General features: G+C 14.3%; 4 protein-coding genes across 4 annotated transcripts, besides 63 other annotated features; 2 read left to right on the forward strand and 2 right to left on the reverse strand. All coding sequences in view use genetic code 6, as the record gives it.

The window, feature by feature from the left end:
* Positions 1 to 178: 178 nt before the first annotated feature.
* Positions 179 to 254: a microsatellite.
* Positions 179 to 276: a microsatellite.
* A 226-nt stretch (positions 277 to 502) lies between these two features.
* Positions 503 to 547: a microsatellite.
* Positions 505 to 584: a microsatellite.
* Positions 519 to 585: a microsatellite.
* Positions 520 to 583: a microsatellite.
* Positions 526 to 580: a microsatellite.
* Positions 529 to 580: a microsatellite.
* A 258-nt stretch (positions 586 to 843) lies between the features above and the next one.
* Positions 844 to 902: a microsatellite.
* Positions 850 to 890: a microsatellite.
* A 191-nt stretch (positions 903 to 1,093) lies between the features above and the next one.
* Positions 1,094 to 1,140: a microsatellite.
* Positions 1,141 to 1,287: 147 nt separating this feature from the next.
* Positions 1,288 to 1,326: a microsatellite.
* Positions 1,327 to 1,353: 27 nt separating this feature from the next.
* Positions 1,354 to 5,348, forward strand: IMG5_188680 (kinesin motor domain protein; the record flags this gene model as incomplete). Its single annotated transcript, XM_004027094.1, has 8 exons — positions 1,354 to 1,587; positions 1,805 to 2,108; positions 2,452 to 2,550; positions 2,690 to 2,934; positions 3,185 to 4,182; positions 4,340 to 4,477; positions 4,591 to 4,640; positions 4,975 to 5,348. 8 exons carry the CDS (start codon positions 1,354 to 1,356, stop codon positions 5,346 to 5,348), a joined length of 2,442 nt encoding a protein of 813 aa, XP_004027143.1.
* Positions 1,600 to 1,653: a microsatellite.
* Positions 1,709 to 1,761: a microsatellite.
* Positions 1,709 to 1,765: a microsatellite.
* Positions 2,310 to 2,439: a microsatellite.
* Positions 2,311 to 2,347: a microsatellite.
* Positions 2,316 to 2,439: a microsatellite.
* Positions 3,076 to 3,133: a microsatellite.
* Positions 3,084 to 3,129: a microsatellite.
* Positions 3,146 to 3,176: a microsatellite.
* Positions 4,172 to 4,218: a microsatellite.
* Positions 4,223 to 4,306: a microsatellite.
* Positions 4,223 to 4,311: a microsatellite.
* Positions 4,233 to 4,333: a microsatellite.
* Positions 4,254 to 4,301: a microsatellite.
* Positions 4,254 to 4,305: a microsatellite.
* Positions 4,439 to 4,463: a microsatellite.
* A 98-nt stretch (positions 5,349 to 5,446) lies between the features above and the next one.
* Positions 5,447 to 5,492: a microsatellite.
* A 29-nt stretch (positions 5,493 to 5,521) lies between these two features.
* Positions 5,522 to 6,919, reverse strand: IMG5_188690 (hypothetical protein). The gene has a single exon (XM_004027095.1). The coding sequence runs from the start codon at positions 6,904 to 6,906 to the stop codon at positions 5,635 to 5,637; it is 1,272 nt and encodes a 423-aa protein (XP_004027144.1). The 5' UTR covers positions 6,907 to 6,919; the 3' UTR covers positions 5,522 to 5,634.
* Positions 6,906 to 6,967: a microsatellite.
* Positions 6,923 to 6,967: a microsatellite.
* Positions 6,968 to 7,180: 213 nt separating this feature from the next.
* IMG5_188700 (nucleoside diphosphate kinase 7, putative) lies at positions 7,181 to 8,671 on the forward strand (the record flags this gene model as incomplete). The annotated part of the gene is made up of 5 exons (XM_004027096.1): positions 7,181 to 7,288; positions 7,341 to 7,677; positions 7,718 to 7,860; positions 7,901 to 7,985; positions 8,124 to 8,671. 5 exons carry the CDS (start codon positions 7,181 to 7,183, stop codon positions 8,669 to 8,671), a joined length of 1,221 nt encoding a protein of 406 aa, XP_004027145.1.
* Positions 7,998 to 8,055: a microsatellite.
* Positions 8,000 to 8,085: a microsatellite.
* A 206-nt stretch (positions 8,672 to 8,877) lies between the features above and the next one.
* Positions 8,878 to 8,919: a microsatellite.
* Positions 8,916 to 8,953: a microsatellite.
* A 445-nt stretch (positions 8,954 to 9,398) lies between these two features.
* Positions 9,399 to 9,438: a microsatellite.
* Positions 9,402 to 9,482: a microsatellite.
* Positions 9,409 to 9,474: a microsatellite.
* Positions 9,409 to 9,508: a microsatellite.
* Positions 9,428 to 9,490: a microsatellite.
* Positions 9,443 to 9,533: a microsatellite.
* Positions 9,534 to 9,842: 309 nt separating this feature from the next.
* Positions 9,843 to 9,879: a microsatellite.
* A 272-nt stretch (positions 9,880 to 10,151) lies between these two features.
* Positions 10,152 to 10,204: a microsatellite.
* Positions 10,153 to 10,204: a microsatellite.
* Positions 10,157 to 10,196: a microsatellite.
* Positions 10,163 to 10,204: a microsatellite.
* A 60-nt stretch (positions 10,205 to 10,264) lies between these two features.
* Positions 10,265 to 10,332: a microsatellite.
* A 143-nt stretch (positions 10,333 to 10,475) lies between these two features.
* Positions 10,476 to 10,508: a microsatellite.
* A 1,467-nt stretch (positions 10,509 to 11,975) lies between these two features.
* Positions 11,976 to 12,025: a microsatellite.
* A 1,219-nt stretch (positions 12,026 to 13,244) lies between these two features.
* IMG5_188710 (PX domain protein) lies at positions 13,245 to 14,284 on the reverse strand (the record flags this gene model as incomplete). Its single annotated transcript, XM_004027097.1, has 2 exons — positions 13,245 to 13,773; positions 13,894 to 14,284. 2 exons carry the CDS (start codon positions 14,282 to 14,284, stop codon positions 13,331 to 13,333), a joined length of 834 nt encoding a protein of 277 aa, XP_004027146.1. The 3' UTR covers positions 13,245 to 13,330.
* A 797-nt stretch (positions 14,285 to 15,081) lies between these two features.
* Positions 15,082 to 15,146: a microsatellite.
* Positions 15,123 to 15,187: a microsatellite.
* Positions 15,138 to 15,174: a microsatellite.
* Positions 15,170 to 15,247: a microsatellite.
* Positions 15,192 to 15,246: a microsatellite.
* A 398-nt stretch (positions 15,248 to 15,645) lies between the features above and the next one.
* Positions 15,646 to 15,692: a microsatellite.
* Positions 15,666 to 15,740: a microsatellite.
* A 326-nt stretch (positions 15,741 to 16,066) lies between these two features.
* Positions 16,067 to 16,228: a microsatellite.
* Positions 16,229 to 16,657: 429 nt separating this feature from the next.
* Positions 16,658 to 16,712: a microsatellite.
* A 419-nt stretch (positions 16,713 to 17,131) lies between these two features.
* Positions 17,132 to 17,177: a microsatellite.
* A 125-nt stretch (positions 17,178 to 17,302) lies between these two features.
* Positions 17,303 to 17,370: a microsatellite.
* Positions 17,335 to 17,378: a microsatellite.
* A 1,957-nt stretch (positions 17,379 to 19,335) lies between these two features.
* Positions 19,336 to 19,406: a microsatellite.
* Positions 19,394 to 19,486: a microsatellite.
* Positions 19,487 to 22,460: the final 2,974 nt, after the last annotated feature.

The raw sequence follows: 22,460 nt of genomic DNA on the forward strand, positions 1-22,460 counted from the left end.
TTTTGATTTAATCGATAAATGAGGAAATTTATTATAAGGAATTTCTTAGATCATGGGCAAATATAGGTATTATATTAAGTATCTTTAATTTCAATGACATGTTTTTTTTTTATTGTAATTATTTATTTATTATTTTTGCTATAGAAATAAAAAATAATAATTTGTTATTATTATTTCGAAAAATTTAAAAAAATTTATTTTTGTTACTTTTATAAAAATTCAAAAATATTAAATTTTTTATTATTTTATAAAAAATATAAAACAAAATTATTTTTTGTAATATTTTTATTTAGAAAAATAAATTAAATTTTCTAAAATTTTAATAATAAAAATAATATAAAAAAAAATTATTATTTAATTATTATTAAATATTTTTATATATTTGTCTATTTTATTAAATTATTATTATTAAATATGGGAATTTTTAATTATATAATACAATTTTAATAAAATTTTGTATAAAAATAAAAATCTACGAAAGATTAAAATATATATATTAGTTATTAAAAAAAAAAAATTAATAAAAATATAAAATAAAATAATATAATATAATATAATATAATATAAAAATAAAATAAAAATAATTTATATATATATTTAAACTTTTATTTAATTTAAGATATAAAATAAATATAAATATATAATTATAATAGATTATAAAATTTTAATAATGATTATTTTAAAATATAAAAATTAATTCTTGTATTTATTTTATTAAGGTTAAAAATTAAATTACATTTAATTTAAATATTTTTACAATTTAAAAAGATTAAGAATATCTTATTTAATAAAAGAATATAAAAAATATATAATTACATATAAAAAAAATTTAAATATTAAATAATATTTATATATAAAATATATATATAAATATATTATATATATATATATTTATATATATAAATTTAAATATCTAATTTTTTTATAAATATTTAATAATTATTATAAACAATTATTTATTATTTATTTTTTATTTATATAAAATTGTTTTATATATTTTTTTATTTTTAATTACTTTAACATATTTTTATATTAATTTGATTTTTAGAAAATAATATTAAAATTATATATATTATTCTTTTTATTTTTTATTAATATATACATATTTATAAAAAAATATAACTATTACTAAATAAATATTTATATCATTTATTTATTAAGTATAATACTTAATGTTATAATTTAATAATTTTATTTTAATATATAAGTTTTATATAACTATTTGAAAAAAAAGTATAATTTATAATTATTATATTTTATTTATTTATTTATTTTTTAAAGAAAAAATTTTAAAAAAAAAAAATATTTTTAATAAATAATAATATTAAAAAATATAAACAAATTAAAAAAATAATGAGTTAATAAAGAGGAATAGGAACTAATGTAAATTTTAAAGTATTTGCTCGTATAAAACCAATAGAAATTCAAAACAAAATTATTGAAATTAACTAAGATAATACTGTAATAATAAAAGACAACTCATCAAAATATAAAGACAAAACAACTTTTTAATTTAATGGAGCATATGATATAACAGTAAATCAATAAACTGTATGGGCCAATACATGTGAACCTTGCATTTTAAAAGTAAATAAATACATATATATATATATATATATATATATATATATATATATATATATATATATATATTTTGTAATAATTATTAATTTTTTTATAAATTTAAATATTTATATTAATAATTCTGTATTAATTTTTTTTATTTATTTATTTATTTGTTTTTATAATTTATATTTTTTTATTATATATATATATTTCTTTTTCTTTTAATAATTATAATTAGGCAATAGAAGGTCATAATAGCTGTATTTTAGTAAATGGATAAACAAATAGTGGTAAAACATATACTTTATATGGAGAAGATGAAAGATATTATATTAAATCTACATCAATATTTAATGGTGTTAAAAAAGATAGAAGAGGACTTATTCCTAGAACAATTGAATATTTGTTTAGAAAAAGTTAAGAATTAGAAGATATTAGAGAATTTGTTATTAGTTGTTCAATAGCTGAAATTTTTTTGGATTAAGTTAGAGATTTGGGAAAAGCAGTTATTTATAATTAATAAGATGTAGAAATTAATTAAGGTAATTAAGATATATAAATATGTTTATTAGAAAAAACGAATAATTTTATAAGAAATTAAAAAATATAATACAAATTTAATTATTTTTTTTTATATATTTTTTTAAAAAAAATAATATCAATAAAAAAAAAAATATTTAAATGATATAAATATATTTATTTAAGTTTTAAAAGAAAATTAAAATATAAAAGAAAAAAATAAATTATAAATATTTATATATATATATATATATATATATATTTGTAATTTATATTTATATATTATTATTTATAATTATATCTATTAATATATTTTAAATTTATACATTTTTATATATATATTTATTTATATTTTAAATTTTTTAGTTAATGATATGTATTTTAATGAAAATTTAACTATTTATGAAAATACTAATGGATAAATTGTTGTGAAAGATTTATATTATTATTAAATTAATAAAGTTAGTGATGTATATGAATTTATTTAATAAGCAGTAATAATTAAATAAAATATAATATTTATTTTAAACAAATTTCAAAAAGTTTTTGTTAAGGGAAAAGATTGATAATAAAAATACATGTTTATGGTAAAGAGCACATACAGTATATTTTATTTTTTTAAACTAAAAACATAAAAATAATATAAAAAATTTGTAATATTTTAAAAATAAGATTTTCACTATAAATATTGTTTAAAAAGATAAAGAGAATGAAAATATACCGTTTATGAGCTCTTTAATGTAGTTTGTTGATCTAGCTGGTAATTAAAAAATAGCTAAAAGCATAACAGAAGGACATAAATTTTAAGATGCAGTTTTAATTAATTAATAATTAACATCTTTAGGAAAAGTAAATATTATATAGATAAATTAAATTATATTAATTAATTATTTATTGAATATTTTTATATTTAATTATAAAATATTAAATAAATTTGTACAATTAATAAAAAATAATATTAGTTAATACGATTTTTAAAGTTTAAATTATAATAAAAAAAAATTATAAAAAAATAAATTAAAATATAAAATAAAAAATATAAAAATATTATATTAATTATTATATATTTATATATATATATATATATATATTCATTTAGTGTTTACAATAAATTGCAAAATCAAACAAATCAATTCCTTATCGAGAATCAAAATTAACTCGTATTATATAAAATTGCTTAGGAATATCATCTCATGTTATATTAATAATTACCTTAAATCCTGATGAATAATTTTTTGAAGATTCTTTATCTACACTTTAATTTGTAGAAAAGATAAAAATATTTTAAAATAAAAACTAAAGTGGGATTATTTAAAATAACTTTGCAAATTGTTCAAATGAAAATTAATTTGAATAAGAACCAACAAATAATGTAAATGATTAAATGCTTAAAGGATTAAGAGATTAAATATAAGAATTGATGGATAAAATCGAATATATAAAAAGAGAGCATAGTTAAAAAATGTCCTAAATTTAAAATCTATTAGGCTTAGAAGTTGATTTAGATAAATTATTATCAAGATCTTCTCAAAAAGACTTACAATAATTTAAAATGTAAAGAGAAGCTGTCATAAAAATTGAAAATTTTTAAAAAATAAACTAAGAACTAGAAAATAAAATCGAAAGATTAAAAAAATGTATAGAAGAAAATAGAGATGAAGAATTTAAAAAATAAGAAAAATAATCATGTCAAATAATAGAATATATGGAATTGATAAGAAAAATAAAAGATTAATAAAACATGAGCAAAATGAAAACTATAGAGTCAATAAGAAAAAATATTTAAGAAAGAGAAAAAGAACTGGAATTAATGAATAAAAAATAATAAATTTTAAATGAAGAAAAATAAAATATGATTAAAAATCTACCTGACAATATAAAAAAATTAAATTTACCTATTAAAAATTATAATATAGTAAAATAATAAACATTGATTTAAATAGAAAGTTAATCTGATGCATATTTTAAAAAAATATAAAAATAGTACGAAAAAATAATAGAAGTAACTAAATAATAATAAGAATATATCCTCAAAAATTAAAATCTAGAAATGGAATAATTATAAGAATAAGTAAAATTATATAGCTAATAAAAAAAGTAATTATAAAAATAAATTAATTAATAAATATAAATATAAATTTATTTATTTATATTTTTTATTTCATTTGTTTATATATTATATTTTATATTATATTTATATATATATATATATTTATTTATTTTTTAACATAATTTTTTTTTATTATTTTAATAGATAATATTTAATTTAACTTAAATAAGAATTTATTAATTTATATGATATTGTTTAAACTTAAAATCGTATATTATCAAAAATTTAAGTAATTACTTTAAAATAATAAAATATATAATAAAATATAGATTGGATAATACAGTGGATGTAAAAAACCATTTAAAATACCTGTTAAAGACAATCCTGATATGCCTAACCGTTAAGAATTTATATCGTATAAAAATAAAAATACAAAACAAAAATAAATAAAATAGATTATTTAAATTATTAGATTAAAGACATTTAAAATCATAATAATCTAAAGGTATAAATGACTTTGCAAACATCGATGCAAACTCAGTAAGTAATATAAACGTAACATTTGGCGGTGGAAGAGGATTTTAAGAATAATCTGAATAATAAAAATCTAGTTTTGTTCCTTAGTTAGAAATAAAATAATCTAATACAGTTTCTTAAAGTACAGAATAAAATTAAGAAAAAGCTTTCTTTTTAATTAATAGATTAAGTGCTGCTTAAAGTATTATGTTTACTAAACAAAAATTTATTAAAGAAAAATAAGATTCAATACATAGCGATTTAATTATAAAAGAAAAAAAAATTATTACTGAACTTGATGTCGATTCTTAAATTAATTTAAGTTAAATTAAAGGAGAATCTGATTTTTCTTAATTAAAATAACTTGCTAATATTTTAAAAGATTCTTTATAGTAGATTTTTTAAAAAAAATATTTTAAATTTTTTTATTATAAAAAAAACATAAAAAGAGTAGCTATATAAAGAGAAAAAAATTTAAAAGAAAAAGTTAAAGAATTCGAATTTATTAATAATGAAGTTGATATTAAGTCTATTATTAAAGAAAGAGATGAATATAAATCATTATATAATTAAGAAATTAAAAAAAGTAATGTTGTTTCAAGAAATTATTCCTCTTAAATTAATGATACTTCTTAAAGGAAGTTTTTTATAACTTCATTAAATTAATAAACTATTGATAAATATAATTACTCTGTGAATTTTAGTAGGCCTAATACAAATTTTTAACTTACTAGATAAGATAAAAATATTCCTTAAATAAAAAAATGATTAACTAATTTATTTTAAAAACAGATAATATAAAAAAAAATATAAAAATATATATATATAAATATTTATATAATGAAAAAAAAAAAATTATAAATTTTTATTAAATAACAAATATAAATTGCCATTAAATATAAAATATCAATATAAAGCAATATATACTTTAAAAAATAAAACTTCATGATATTAAACTTTTAATAAAAAAAGTATTTCCTTCTTCATTTAAAACAAGAAAAACTTCTTAATTTTCTACCTTCAACAACTGAAACATCTTCTTCAACATTAATCCAATATTATGTTAAAGTATTAACATCTTCGGGTTTATTAATATCTAATTTAGTCCATTAAGTATATTCTAAAGAAGGATTTTCTTTCATTTCTTCAGGCATTTTATCTCCAACAAATAACCAAACGCCATAAATTTCAAGATTGGGTTCATCGCCATATACACTATAAGTACCAAATGCTACTTTTCTGGCAGCTTCACACCTTTAAATGAATGCACTTTTAAGATTATTGAATTAATATAAGACAGTACCTTCTCCTTCATATTTATCATAATGAGCTTTATATAAGCAAAGTTTTCCACTAGTCCAATTTTCGATTAAAAATTTAACAGCTTCATTTTTATCTTTTGCGTTCGTATATAAAGTCTTGAAATTATAAAGATCAAATCCACCTTATTATTATTCTTAAGCAGGTTCTTATGTTTGCTTATTAGTTGACTATTATTATTATTTAACAGGGGATTTTTATTCTTTTTATTTCTCGTCTTTTTTTTATTATTATTATTTTTAAACAGCAGCAGGAGGCACTGTTCCTTCTTTTTTTTTATTTTCTTTCTTTTCTGGTTAACTAGCTACCCATTCAATTATTGTATATCTTAATTTTCCGATATATTTTACAAATTGAGGTAATTAAGCAATACTTTCATACCAAGCAACTACATGTTTAATTGTTTATCTATATTTTTCATCAAAAATAGTTCTGAAAGCATAAGATAAGTAAACAGCATATTAAATATCAGCAATAGTAACTTCAGTTCCAGTCAAATACTTTGATACTTTTAATCTATCTTCGATTATTTTCAAAACTGTCTATACTTCAGTCTTAGCTGCTTTATATACTTCCTTATCGAATTAAATACAACCAAACACAGGACACGTTAAAGCAAGTAATGGAGGTGCTAATTCATTTTGGAATATATCTAAGTATTAGTCAACTAAAGCTTATTAGTATAATGAAGATCCGTAAAGCTTATGGGATTTACGGGCTAAATGACGAACTATAGTATTTGTTTCAAATATAAAACCTTCAGTGGTTTCTAATACTGGAACTTTTCCTAAGGGGTTTTTTTGTAAGAATTCTTTGGTTTTACTATCAGAGTATTCCATGTCTATATGTTTGATCTCAACACCACATAAATCAGCTGTTATTAAGATTTGGTTTGCACGGAAGTTTCCTACAGGGCAATAAAGTTTTAAGGACATTTTTTTTATTTTTAGATATATATATTTTTTTATTTAATTTTTTTATATAATATCTTTTTATGAAAAAAATATCTTTTTTTATTATTTTTTAAATAAATAAAATTTTATAATTTATAAAATTTATAATATTTGTTTATTTTTATTGTTATTGTTATATATTTTAAATTAAAATAATTTATATATATAATATGTAACTTTTTTCTATTTTTTTTATTTTTAATATTTTTAAAAAAATAAATATATATATTTAAATAAATAAAAATTATAAAAAAAAATGGCAGATAAAAGATATACATTTATAGTTGAATGGTTTGATACTAGTGCTTCACTAATAAGGACATATAATTTAATTTATTATTTATCAGACAAAACAATTGAAATGGTAATAAAATAATTAAATAGATATATTATGCTATTAAAATCTCTAAAAAAAGTATGATTTAAAAAATAAAAGAGTTTTCTTAAAAAAAAGCGAATATACAATAAACGAATCTGAATTTTACTTAGGATCAGTATTAACTATATATTCTAGATAGCTTAAAATAACTAATTTTGCAGATATTTATACCCGTTAAATTTTTTAAAATAAAAAAGAAAAGTAAAAACAAAACAAAACAAATAAAATAAAATATAAAAAACAAAAAAGAACATTCGCAATGATAAAGCCAGATGCATATAACTAAATAGGAAATATTTTATCAATAATCGAAAAAAACGGATTATAAATATCAAATATAAAAATGACTAAAATGTAATTATAAGATGCTGAAAGTATGATTATTAAAAAAATAAAATAAAAATAAATATATAGAATTCTATGAGGAACATAGAGGAAAACCTTTTTATGAAACACTTACCTAATTTATAAGTAGTGATTTAGTAGTAGGTTTGGAATTAGTAGGAGATGATTCAATAAAAATATGGAGAAATTTATTAGGACCAACAAATACGCAAGTAATAAAAAAAGAAAAAAAAAAAATATGATAAAAAAAAGGTAGCAAAATAAAAAAACCCATAAAGTATAAGAGCATAATATGGAACTGATGGAACTAAAAATGCATGTCATGGAAGTGATTCTCGTATAAATGAAAAAATATATATATATAATTATAAAAATTTATAAATAAATATATATAATATAATATATATTTATATATTTATATATTTATATATATATATTTATTTTTTATTTTATTATTATAAATATTAATAATTAGATTCAAGTGCTTTTAGAGAATTAAACTTTTTTTTTTCTGATTAAAGTAATTTAAAGCCTTCAGCTTTATTATCAAGTTGCTCATGTTGTATTATTAAGCCTCATATTATTAAAAGTCTTTAATTAGGTTAAATTATTAATACTATTTTATTATAAGGATTCTAAATTACTGGAATTTAATCGTTCTTTTTAGATAGACCTACTTCCGATGAATTTTATGAAGTTTATAAAGGTGTTTTACCTGAATATAATGGTTTGTCAGAACATTTAACTAGTGGTATGAGTGTTGTTCTTGAAGTTAGATAGTAAAATTCCGTTTAATAATTTAGAGAATTATGTGGACCCCATGACCCTGAAATTGCTAGAACTTTAAGAAGCAATACTATTAGAGCTTAGTTTGGTGTTGATAGAGTAAAAAATGCTGTTCATTGTACCGATTTAGATGAAGATGGTATTTTGGAAGTAATTAATTTTTTTTCTTTATTTGTTTAATTACTTATTTTTTTTAATATAAAGGTAGAATATTTCTTTAAAATATTACAAAAATGAATAAATTATTATATTTTTTTTATTTTATATTAAAATTAAATTAAAATTTATTCGTATTCGAATATATTTATTTATTATTTTTTATATAAATTTTTACAAAAAATAATTTATTATTAAATAAAAAAATAATATATTTATAATTTTTAAAAAAATATTAAATAATTATTTATAAAAATATCAAGTTATAAAATATATTAATAATATTTTTAAAATTAAAAATAAAAATAAATAATTAAAATAAAAAATTATGTAATTGTAATTTTATTATGTAATTGTAATTTTTTAAAATAAATTAAATTATTATTTATAAAAATAATAAATTTATAAATTATATTAATAATTTTTTTTTAAAAAAAAATAAAAATTTAAATTAAAATATTTTAATTAGTTTTATTTTATCCTTTTATTAATTATCACTAATAATTATCAATATTTTTTTTTTAATTATTATAATTATTAAAATTATTTGTATAAATAGATATATTTCTAGATAATCCAGTACTAAAGGAATTAATTTTTTACTAATGTGAAATAATATTATAATTATTACTATTTATATTAATAGAAAGACTTTTAATTTTTTAAATTTAATTACATGAAAAGCTTTTATTACTAATTAAACTACAATTTAATTTATTAGATTTTTACTTATTATAAAATTATTAAATTTATTATTAATTTTAATAAATAAAAGGACTAGAAAATAAATATTAATAATTTTTATTGATAATTTTAAAATTATTATTTTTAATGTTATTATTATTATTATTATTATTATTTTTATTATTATTATTATTATTATTTTTAATATCATTTTTACAGTTATATATATTTTTATCATTTTATACTTTATTATATTTATTAAAATTTTATAAATTATTTCTTTAATTTTAACTATAATTTTTTTTAAGCAATAATTTAGTTTTTCCCTTATTTGTTATTAATTTTATTTAAATTATATATTAGATGTTTATTTTTTATAATTTTAATAGAATTTAATATTATCAAAGCATTTTGATTACATATTTTTTATTTTGTTTTTATTAGATAATATTTTTTTTAAATATATTGTTTATATATCTTAATTTATTTATATGTTTTTTTGTTATTAATTTTTCAATATATTTTCTATTTATTTTTTAAAAATTTTATTATTAGTAATTATATTTATATTTTCATTTTCATTTTCATTTTCATTTTAATTTTCAAAAATTTTTTTATACTTGTAATATTTAAAAGGAATTTTATTTTAAAAATTTTTTTTTAAATATTCTAATTTATTTTAATAATATAAATTAGTTTTTGACATTAATATTTTATTAATATATTGTTATTCATAATTATTATTTGGATTTTCTTTATTAATTATTTATTATAGGCATATGTTTATTATTTATTATTCATAAACATCCTTAACAAAATTTACTTTTAAATTATTTTCTAAAGATTATTCGTTTTAAAAATGATTTTTAAAAATCTTTATATTAAAATAAAAATAATATAAAAAAAATATAATAATAAAAAATAAAAATAGTTTTACAAATAATTTAATAAATTATTAAAAAAAATTATAGTAAAATAAAATTTATTAATAATATATATATAAATATATAAATATAAATATAAATATAAATATAAATATAAATATATATATTAATATAGTAATATGTATATACTTTTTCTGATAATCTATATAAAACTGCTTTTACCGAAATTACTTTAGCCTGAGAAACTCTATATTTAATACCTTTTATAATTTCTTTTTATCCAAAATATTAATTTTCACTTAAAATTATAGTATTTATTCTTTTTGTTTTATTTTCTTTTTCTTTTATTTATTTACATTTATTTAATATCAACAAATCATGATCAATTTAATTTTCTTCATTATCTTAATTTATGCTTTTATTTTCTTAATTTTCTAATAGTTTATTATTTATTATAATATTTTTTGATAATTCAATTTACCCCTATTTAATAAAATATATAAATTTTGAATTATTAAATTCATTATATATGATATTATTTATATCATATGATATTTCTTAAAAATGATTTATATAAATCTTTATTTTTTATTTCGAAAAGCTTTTAAAAAAGCTAAACTATTATAAAAACTAAACTTTTTCTTCTAACAACTAATTTTAATATTTATAAAGAATATTATTATAATGTTTAAGACTTAAGTACGCCACAATTCCTTTTTCCTTAGCTAAAAAGCCCTAAGAGATAATTTATTTATCAAGCTAATCTTTAGCCGACTACCCGAATTATTAACCAGATTTAAGAATCTGTTATAAATGCATATTTTTGAAATATTATTTTATTAATATTTATTATTCGTTAGATTATTCTTATTATATAAGTTTTTTTTTTTAATAAAATTAATAAGAATCTTGTTTTCCTTCAATATTTCTTTCACATATAATTTCATTTACTAAATTACTATTAGAATAATTACCATTTTATTACTAGGTATTATTTATATTTTCAATAGAATCTTATTCTTTTCTTATTATAAAATTACTTTAATTTTTACTCCTAAATTAACTTGTTAATTTTTAATTATCTAAGGAATAATTAAAATCATGTTAATCATGTTCGTTCGTTATATTTTATTAAGCATATTCTTTCTATTTTGGTGTGCAGCTTTAATATTTTTATTAATATTATAACTCTAAGTTTTTAAATTAGTTAAATTGCATTACTTCTCCTTCTATTATTATATAAAAGTTATTTTCTCCAGTCATTTAATTTTTGTTTTTTGCTATTTTTTTATAATAATTTTTATATATGTATTATTTTTTCTTTTTTTCTCTTTTTTTTTTTAAAATGTATTACTACATTATATGAAAAATAAATGGTTTTTATTAAAATTTAATATTTTTAAGTTTTTTAAAAGTTTCATGTATATCTCATAAGGTAATTTATTTTTGATATCTTAAAAAAAATGAATTCTATCTAAAAAAAGTTCTATAAATTACAATTACTTTTAAGACTTTATTTTTTTTTGTACTAAATTTCCAAATAACTTGTTTATTTTTTAAAAAAATGATTTTTTTTTTAAGACTATAATATACTAATTTTACATTAATTGTTTATTATTCTTAATGATTAAAATCATTTGTTTATATATAATAATCAAGCATAATATCGTTTTATAACTTTTAAGTTAAAGCGTACATTTTTTTTTAATATTTGTAAAAATTGCAATTTCTTAAATAAAAGTATACAGTTCGTTAATATTTATATATAAATAATTTATAGTTTTTTTTTTTTTTTCTAAAAAATAAATACAAAATCAAAAATATTTTTATAATAAATATAAATAATTATTTAAATTAAATAAAATATATAAAAAAAGATGGAACTGAATAATGAATATTTAAGAATAATATCTAGTGATGAAAGAGAGTTTTATTTTTCTAGGGATGTAGCTTAATTATGCAATTACTTTCGTGAATAAATTAATATACAATAAAATAATCCATAAAGAGGAGAATATATAACAATAACATTAGAAATGTATGGAGAAGTAATAGAGGCAATAATTTAATATCTACATTATAAATATAAACATATGAATGCAAAGGATTTAAAAAAAATACCAGAGTTTATTTTAAAACCACATTTAGCATTAAGTGTTTTAAATGCATCTTTAGATTTAAATATATGAATTAAATATTTTTATAATTTAAGTTATTTTTTTTTATTCGGAAATAATATATTATAAAATTTCTTTTAAATAATTAAATTTTTTTATATTATTTTAATAAAAAAAAATTATTTAATTATTTTAGATTTAAATATAAATATTATTTAATAATGAATTTTTTTTTGACTTTCTTTATTTTGTTTTTGTTAAAAAATTTATATCTATTTATTATAAAATAAGACTAGAATATTGAATTAAAACTGCAAAACTATCAACAATTATTTAAATTTAAAGAAAGGATTAATCTATAAAATAAAAAGAAATAGTTATAAATTAAATAATTTATGAATAAATATAAATATATATATATACCACTTAGAAAAAATAAATAAAATAAAACATTTAAAATATTGATAAAATAAAAAAAGCAAAAGAATAATTAATAAAAGAAGTACAAACATTATTTACAATAAAAAAAAATATTAATATTAGAAACATATATTTCATTAGAAAATTAAATAATATATAGATAATTGATAAAAAATATAAATTGAATATATTTTATTTTATAAAATAGAAAAATAATTTATTTATAAAAACTTAAATAAAATAAATTTAAAACACATAATAATTTTTTTTTTTAATTAAATAAATATTTAATATATATATTAAAATAAGTATTTATAAAAATTAATAAATTTATTTTTTCTTTAATAATTTTTATCAAAATATAAAAATATATATGTCAAACAACAATAAAAATTGTATATATAATTATTCAATTTTCAATATAAACTATATCAGAATCCTCTTCTTAAATAGCGTAAAGAATAGTTTAAAAGAATCCTTTTTTATTTTGAATCATATTTACTTTACATTTTTTATTTTTTTTAAGTGGAATATCCGCATTTCTTTTTTCATTACCATCCCTTAAATCTATTTCTTGAATTTATTATTGATCATTACTTAATTTTTCTAAAAATTATTTTTTGAAAGAATCTTTATCAATGGCTTATCTTTACAACTTAACTTAATTAAACATTTGAGTAGCTTGTTTTCTAATCATTTCTTATTTTTATTTTTTCATCATGGCCTTTTTATTAAAACAAATAATATTAATTTTTCGTATCCTAAATAAAATATTTCACAAATTCCGTTTATAAAATATTCTCTTATTATAATGCATGATTTAAATAAGACTCTAATTTTTGCCTTCTTTTTTCTACAGAATCTGGATTTTCGCTAGTAATTCCAAATATTTTCCTTGAAGGAAATTCAATTAAATATTTCTTTAATTTATTATCTAATAATGTTTAATGGAAAGTCTTTAAAGCCGAATATCTTGTTTTATATATCCATTGCTCATTATTTTATAAATCTCTAAATGTACAATAAAAATAAATAGCTTAATATATATATGTATATCTATCTATAACTACATGTATTCCTATAGAATTTTATATTTTATTATTATTTATAGGATTTAAAGATTATTTTTAATTTTCAGTTTCCAAACTTAGATTCGAAATTCCTAATTAAGATCTTTAATTAAAAAAACTTTTTATACCTTCTTCTTGATTATTTGCTATTTAAAGAGTGATTCCGAATTTAGGAATTATTTCTTTCATTAAATCTAAAGATTATATTTTATTTATTTTTAAAAGATCATAAAAATATTACTATAATTCAATCTTCCTATTTATGATTTTTTATTCATCCTTATTTGTTTTATTTATTAATGATCGACCTGGAAATATTGGCAAATATACATCTAAACGATATTCCTTTACTTTTTTTTCTAATTTTACATGTAAATCACGCATATCGGAGTAACTTTTACGCATTGAATTTACAGCTCCGGTTATTCTGTTTATTATTAGCAAATAATATATTATTTTATTGTTTTTGTCTCTTCTATATATTGAAATTTTGGATTCATATGTATTATTGGAATGCATTTTTTTTAACGATTTTCTTTACAAAATAATACTATTTTTTAATTATTATAAAAAAAAATAATAATTTTTTTAGTTACTTTATATTAATTATTTTGAATTTAAAAAGTTTTATATACTATGTGATTAAAATTTTTTCATATTATATATATATTATTATTTGTATTTAAAATAAATATTATGTTATGTTTGAATTTTCTATTTAAAAAAATTAACTTAAAATAATATGATAAATTTTAATATATATTTAAAATTAAAAATAGTTTACAAATTGTTATTTAATACATATATTTTTTTAAATATATGATTTTAATTATTTAAATTTTAAAAAAAAAAATATAATATAAAGCATCATTTTGCATGAAAATAATTTATTTTCCTAATATTAATTTTGATAAAATTATTATTAAATAAATTAATAATATATAATAGCGTTTATTTAACTAAATAAATATTATTATTATAAAAATTATATTTTTATGTTTTATATTAATTTTTTCTTTTTTTAAAAAAAATAATTAATTTAGATAAAATAAAATAAAATATCCTATAATAAAAAAAAATGTAATAGCAAACAAATTTTTTTTAAAAAAAGTATAAAATAAAAATAATAATTAAATATATTAAATTAAATGAAATAAATAAAACAGTAAAAATATATGATAAAGATAAATTAAAGATTGAAAAAATAAATAAAAAATAAAAAAATAGTATTATATATTTAAAAGGATATATTAAAAAGTAAAATTTATTTAAGGAAATAAAAAGACAGAAAATATTATTAAAAAGAATTTTTTTTAAAAAAAATACAATATAAAAAAATTAATTTAAAAAGATTTTTAAATAAAATAAATTTAATAAAAATAATAAATAATAATAATAAAAATAAAATATATATTTATATAACACATATATAATTATTTATTTATATATTTTTTATTTATATATTTATTAAATATATATTTAAAAACATATCTTTTTTTATATATATTTTATTTCTATCTATCTATATATTATCTTAAATTTTTATAAGATTTTTTATATAATTTTTTTCTTTTCATAAAATTCATTTTTATCATTTAAAATTAAATATTAAAAATAATTGATTTAAGGATAATATGTATAATTTGAAAGCAATCTAATGTTTATTATTATATTATTTAATTGTTTTTTTGTTTAAAATATATAAATTTTTATGAAATAAATTTAATATCCATAAATAATATAAATTTATTTATTTAAAATTTATAATTATTCGAAATATGCCTTAACAATTTATTGTAAAGATAATAAGCATCTTATATCCTTAAAATATTTGTATATATATATTTATTTATAAATATAATAAATATCCAAAATTAGTTTTATTTATTTATATATTAATTATTTTTGTATATATTTATTAATTTTTATTTAAAAAATATTTTTTAATATATTTATAAACTTTTTTTCAAAAATAAAAAAAGTATTATACATTTAATATACAATTTTTATAATTTAAAAATATAAAACTTTTAAATTATAATTATAGTAAATATTAAATATTCTATATTTAAAGAAATAAAATATACAAGTATTAAATAATATTTTTTTTATAATTTTAAAATATTTATAAATAATATATGAAATATTTATTAAATATAATTATTTTTTATTTAAATATTAATTTATTAATAATTAAAAAATTGTATTTAATTAATATATTTTTAATCCACATATTTTATATATTTATAAAATAAAATATCATCTTATTTAATAAAATCTATTTAAATTATCATTTAATTATTATTAATATTAAATAAAAAGCAAATAAAAATAAAATGTATATTAAATTAAAACATAAAAAAAATCAAAGCTAAATTATAAAATAGTTATTAACATTAAATAAAAAACAAATAAAAATAAAATGTATATTTAATTAAAACATAAAAAAAATCAAAGCTAAATAAAATAGTTCGATTGGATATCCACAAAAAAAAGGTTGAAAATAATTTTCAAATTTTATGTATCCTTAGGTGATAAATAGAATTTTACTTTTATCAAATCTAATGTATTTATGAAATTTATATCAGATATAATTCTCCAAAATGAACAATTTACAAGTGCAAACCTAAATTTATTATATATACAATATAAAGAAAACAAATAATATATGAACTTTGACCAATTTTGTTAAATAATATATAAAATCTCTTAAATAGAATATTAATATTATGATAATGATTAAAGATTTGCTCTTTTTATGAAAGAAAGGTTAAATAATTTATTTTTCTAAATTATTTAAGACACAGAATTTGGACATTTTTATGAAATTCTATTTTAAGAATTGGATTAAAATTGTATTTTGATGTGTAAGAAAAACGAAAAAAACTTAAGAAAAATATATCATGTAAAAATAAAAAAATATATTTTATTTAAAAAATAAAAAAAAGTAATACTTTAAACCTAATTACGATTCAAATATGAGTTAATGTTTGAAAGAATTTAATTTATTTTTAAAAGAGTATGATTTTTTGCCATAATATATTAAATAAAATTAAATTTGTGAAATTTTTGAAAGTTTATTTGATAATGATTGCTAAATAAAAATTACTTTTAATGACGACCTTAACTATTTGTTTACTTTTAATATTTTTATTGCCTTATTGATTAAACTTTCTTTAATTATATTCGATACTTTGGAAAATACTTCTAATATATAAAAATTAAACGCTCTTTTTTAACATATGGAAAACTCTCATACATTTGATAGTTTTAAACATCAAAATAGAAAAATTTATTTAAAAATTTCTCAAAATGAAATTGATGATGTAAAAAAATAATTTTCTTTTTAATTAAAAAATTATTAAAATATATATATATATATATATATATATATATATATATATATATATATTTACCAAATAGATAATCGAGGAAGAAAATTTAAAAAAAACAATAAAAAAGAATTAAAAAAATGACAAAAATTAATTTTCTATAACTAAAAAAGAACCAGAAAAAATAAATAATAAAATTGAATAGTAAAAATAATAAGAAGAATTAGAATAAACAATAAAAATAAAAGAAAATTTAGAAAAAGAAAAAAAATATAAAAAAGTTTTTAATTATTTTAGTTAATTTAATATTTAACCTTTTCTTAAACTAAAAGATATTAAAAATTTCTTAAATAAATTAAACTAGGTAAGCAAAAATAAGTATTCTATAAAAAAATCTACTCTAGAATGTCTATTTGCTTTAATGAAAAAATCTTCTTAAAATTTTAAAGATAAAAATTAGTTTGATTTTAATGATTTTAAATTATTCATTAAAATATTTTTAGAAAGGATATCAAAAGAATAAGAAGAGAAATAAAAATAATAAGATAATTAATAATATGAAGAAAAAAATTAAATACAAGAATAACTCTATATTTATATATAGATTTTTTTACAATAGATTGATTAAGAATAATGCTAATAATATGAAAAATATCTCGAATAATTAAATAATATAACCTAAAATGAAAATCTGTATTTTTTAGTTTAAAATATGAGAGATTTTTGTAAAAAATTATTTGATAAATATACAGATGTTAATAATAATTAAATATTAAATAAAAAATAATTTATGAATATTTTTATTGATTTAAAAGTCTATAATTCTGTTCTCTCTAAATTTTAAATTTTAAAGTTATTTAATTTTGCTAAATATATTTTTGAATTGTATTAATAGTAATGTCTTAATATTCAAAAAAGAGAATTAATTATTTAAGATTCTTTTTTTAAAAGCTGTTATTTAACAAATGTTTCGAACGAAATTTTTTCTTAAATAAATGATGACATGCATAAGGAAATCGAAGGTATAAACTTTTAATTGTTTTTAGAGTTTATTGTATATATAGCTCAATAATGCTTTTATTTTTAAGAGAAAACAGAATATGAAGTAAATAAAAGAATATATATAATTTATATATATTTTTTTAAATAAAAAGTTATTATTATTTATTGAAAAACATTTTTCTGATTATGATTAAAATTAACTTATTGAAATTAGAAACAGATTTAAATTTTTTTATTTAAATAGGTTTGGATTATAATATTAAAACTCAGTATTATTTTAAAAATAATAGAATTTATAATTAATTGAAATATAGTGATTTTACTCAATTTATTTAAAAATATTAATTCTAATATATTATTTATTAAATAAAACTAATATTATTTAATATATATTAATGTTTTTTTAAAGAAAAAAAATTATATTAAATTTAAACAAGATCATATTCTTATAATTTATAAATTTAAAATATATTAGCAGATAAAACATGTTTTTTTAACACTTTAATTTTGAAATATTTACTTATTTAATTTATTTACACAAATAAAATTAAATTTAAAAATTTAAAAATTAAAAAAAATATATGATTTCATAAAATACAAAAACATATATAAATAACGCATCAACAAAGTGCAAACTTCCATACAGCTAAATCAATAAAAAAAACCAAAATTGTAGCTTAGATGATATTATAAATAAATATCAAAAATCTGTATTAGAAAAAAGTGAAGACAATATCAAATAAAGGAATAATATATAAATAGAAACAATAAAACATAGAGAATCCTCATTTAAAAGTACAAAAAAAGATTTAAAAGCTTCATGCAAATCATAAAACTCTAATGACACTAACTATTATAAATAAAAATATGCTTATATATTTAATTAAAAACAAGCAATTACATTTTCAACTCCAAAAAGTTAAAAAAGTTAAAAATATATTATAAAGAATAAGAATAATAATATATGGGATTTAAAATAATATGATAATTCAAATTAGTCATAAAAATCAAATAGTAAAATTCATTTAATTTTAACACCTGATTCTTCAATGGAAAAAAAGCATTTCTTTTTTTAATAATATGAAAATATCCAAGATAAAAAAACTAAAATTAAACCAGTTTAATAAAAAAAAGTTAAAAAAAACTTATAAGTTTAAAATTCTTAAATATAAAGTTTAAAAAAAGATAGTGATAAAATGCCTTTTAAAGACAAGGTAATATAATTATGTTTAAGAGTATATATATATATATATATATATATATATATATATATATATATATAAATATATAAAAATATATATATATATTTTTTTAAATATTTTTATATATTTATATTTTATTATTTTTTTTTAATTTTTTATATGTATATTTTTTTTTTAATCTATTTTAATAGAAAATATATAAATTATTAATTAAAATAATATTTTAAATAAAAAAAATTTATAATTTAATATTATATATTTTTATAAAACAAATAAGTGTATTTTAGTTGATGTTAAAACTGATGATGGTTAAAATATATCTAACTCATTTTATAATGTTCTTTTGAAATTAGGAGCCACTATTAAGTATAAATTTTCATAAAATATTGATGTTGTTATATGGAAAGGTATAATATTTTATTATTATTATTCATTAAAAATAAGCAAATTTTTTTTTTTTAGACGGAAAAATCAAAAATTATGAAAAAGCAATTTAAAATAATATAAAAGTTGCTAATATATATTGGTTATAATAATGCTTTGCCTAGTTAAAGTTTTTAGAAATTAAAAACGAATATGAGGCTTTTTTAACTTAATAATAAAGAATAAATGATATGAAAATTACAAAAATTTATAGTAAATTTGAAAAAGTAAAATTTTTAATGTTTCTAAAAAATAAATATTTTAATATTAAGAAAAATAGTATTAGTAAATAAAATGATTAAAATCCTTATGTTATATAATGGTAAACAAGTGAAAATTTTAAGGAATTAGAAAATAAATAAAAAAATTAATAAATTAAAACAATGGAAGAAATAGAAGAATTTTATATAAAAATAATTAAAGAATGTCATTAAAATTAATTTATATAAAAAAAATAATAATTAATTGATTAATAATTTGTTAAATAACATATAAATTACATAGATAATAATTTTTAATTTTAGTAATTTAATAATTAAAATGAAGACTCTTTTTTGATTTAAAATAATAATTAAAAAATTATATTTTATTAAAATTTAGCAATTAAAAATATACATACAAATAAACATAACTAAAATAAAAGTATATTAATTTTTTAAGTATTTTATTATTATTTTAATTTTAAAAAAAAGAAAATAGCAAAGACATATAAATAGAATATATAAATTTAAAAGAGAAAGAGAAGGAAAATTTAAAAAAATTATAATAAAAAACTAAATAAAATTCAAACTAAAAGTATATTTTTTAAAAATATATAAATTAATAAAAAAAAGCATAAAAATAAGTAATTCAGATTTGACTATAAGTTCAAAAGAAAATTACAATTATGAAGATATATTAATAATAGGATAAAATATTTAATTCTAGTTTTTAAAATGGAATTAAAAACAAAAATTTCTATATTATTTAATAAACAGTAATATATATATATTAATTGATTTGATGTTGTTTATTTTTTCACTAATTTCTTTAAAAGCTCAATGAACAATAAAAAAAAGCGATTAATCATTATTCATTTTTTCTCGCTTCTTTTTGTTGTTGTTGATTGTATTTTTAAATAATAGAGAAAAAATAAAATACTTAAAAACAATTACTATATTTTAAAATGAAAATCTAAATTTATAAAAAAAAAAGATAAATAAATTCTTAATATTAATTGGGTTATAGATTCTATTAAATAACAAAGTATATTACCTTATGAAAAATAATATTAACATAATATTTAGCTTAATAAAAGTATATATAAGTATTTTAGTAATGTTCTTTATTTATGAATATATTTTTATATATAGATTTATTTAAAGGATTAAGTTTTTCAATATATGATGATAAAAATAATAAAAGTAGAAATTAATTCTTGAACTTTAAACAAATAACTTAAAGAATAATAAAATTCTTTAATGGGGAAATATGTGAAAATTATAAAAACTCATAATTGGTTATTTTTTAAGAAAAAACTAAACTAGAAAATATTGATTTTGATATTTTTAACTGCATATTGATTGATGTAATTAATTATTTTTAAATATTTTAATATATATAAGTAATAATTTTTATATAATATTTAATATAATAGTGGATTTATGATTCTATTTTTAATTAAGAACTACAAAATTAATTAAGCTATAATATATAATGACTATAAAATTTAAACACATAATAAAATTTAAATACACTTCATGTTTTATATTAATAAAATTTGTATATAAAAAAAACATAAGCAAATTGAATTTTTTTCATAAATAAATCAAAGAAATAAATAATCATATAAAAAATTAAAATCTGAATTTCCGTAAAATTTATTAGTAATAACTTATAAAAAGCAATATAAAGTTCTTTGTCTTTATTAGTTTTTATAGTATAATCTTTTTAAAATAAACTTATTTTCCTAATGAAAGTAAAACACAATAACAATTAAATTAGCATTTTATTATTTTAGTATATAAATTTTCCTATATAATTATATACTCTTTCCTTAAAACTAAAAATTTCTTTTATATTTTCTCTCTGATCTGCTTTTAAAAAAAGCTTAATATCGTCATAAATAATCTACCTGAAAAGTCTTTTCTCCTTAAAATTAATATTTTATTTAACTTTGTATTTAAACTAAACATGGTAGTATTGAAACATTTATTATTTAATTCAAAATCAACTTGTATGTTTTTGTTAAATTATATAAATGACTTTTTTATTTCATTATCAATTTTTAAATATTTTAAGACTTATAAAATAGTTTATATTCCTTTAAAATCCCCTTTATATTATCTAAACAAACTTAGTGTATTTTAAAATCGTATTTTTCACTCATTTATAGACAATCAATCAAATAATAAACTATTACTTTCTATTTTACTTACTTATTTCGAAAATTAAACGCGTTTTTATCACAAATTATTAAATTAATTATTGGAAGAATTATCTTATTAATATTTTTCAGATAAATAATTATTTATATATATTTATTTTTTTCTGTCTTTTTATAATGCTTTAGTAATAGTTCTCTCTATATTTTATTCAAATGAAGAAATTTTAAATCTTTTGAGAAATGCTTGAAAACAAAAATAATTATACTTTTATATTGATTATGTATTTAACCTGTTTAATATTAAACTTTTATTTTTATTTATATATTATAAATATCAGGTTTGAAAAAAAAAATAAAGTATACTTATTTAA

This window comes from Ichthyophthirius multifiliis (genome assembly GCF_000220395.1).
Source record: "Ichthyophthirius multifiliis unplaced genomic scaffold scaff_1120509251358, whole genome shotgun sequence".
NCBI lineage: Eukaryota > Ciliophora > Oligohymenophorea > Hymenostomatida > Ichthyophthirius > Ichthyophthirius multifiliis.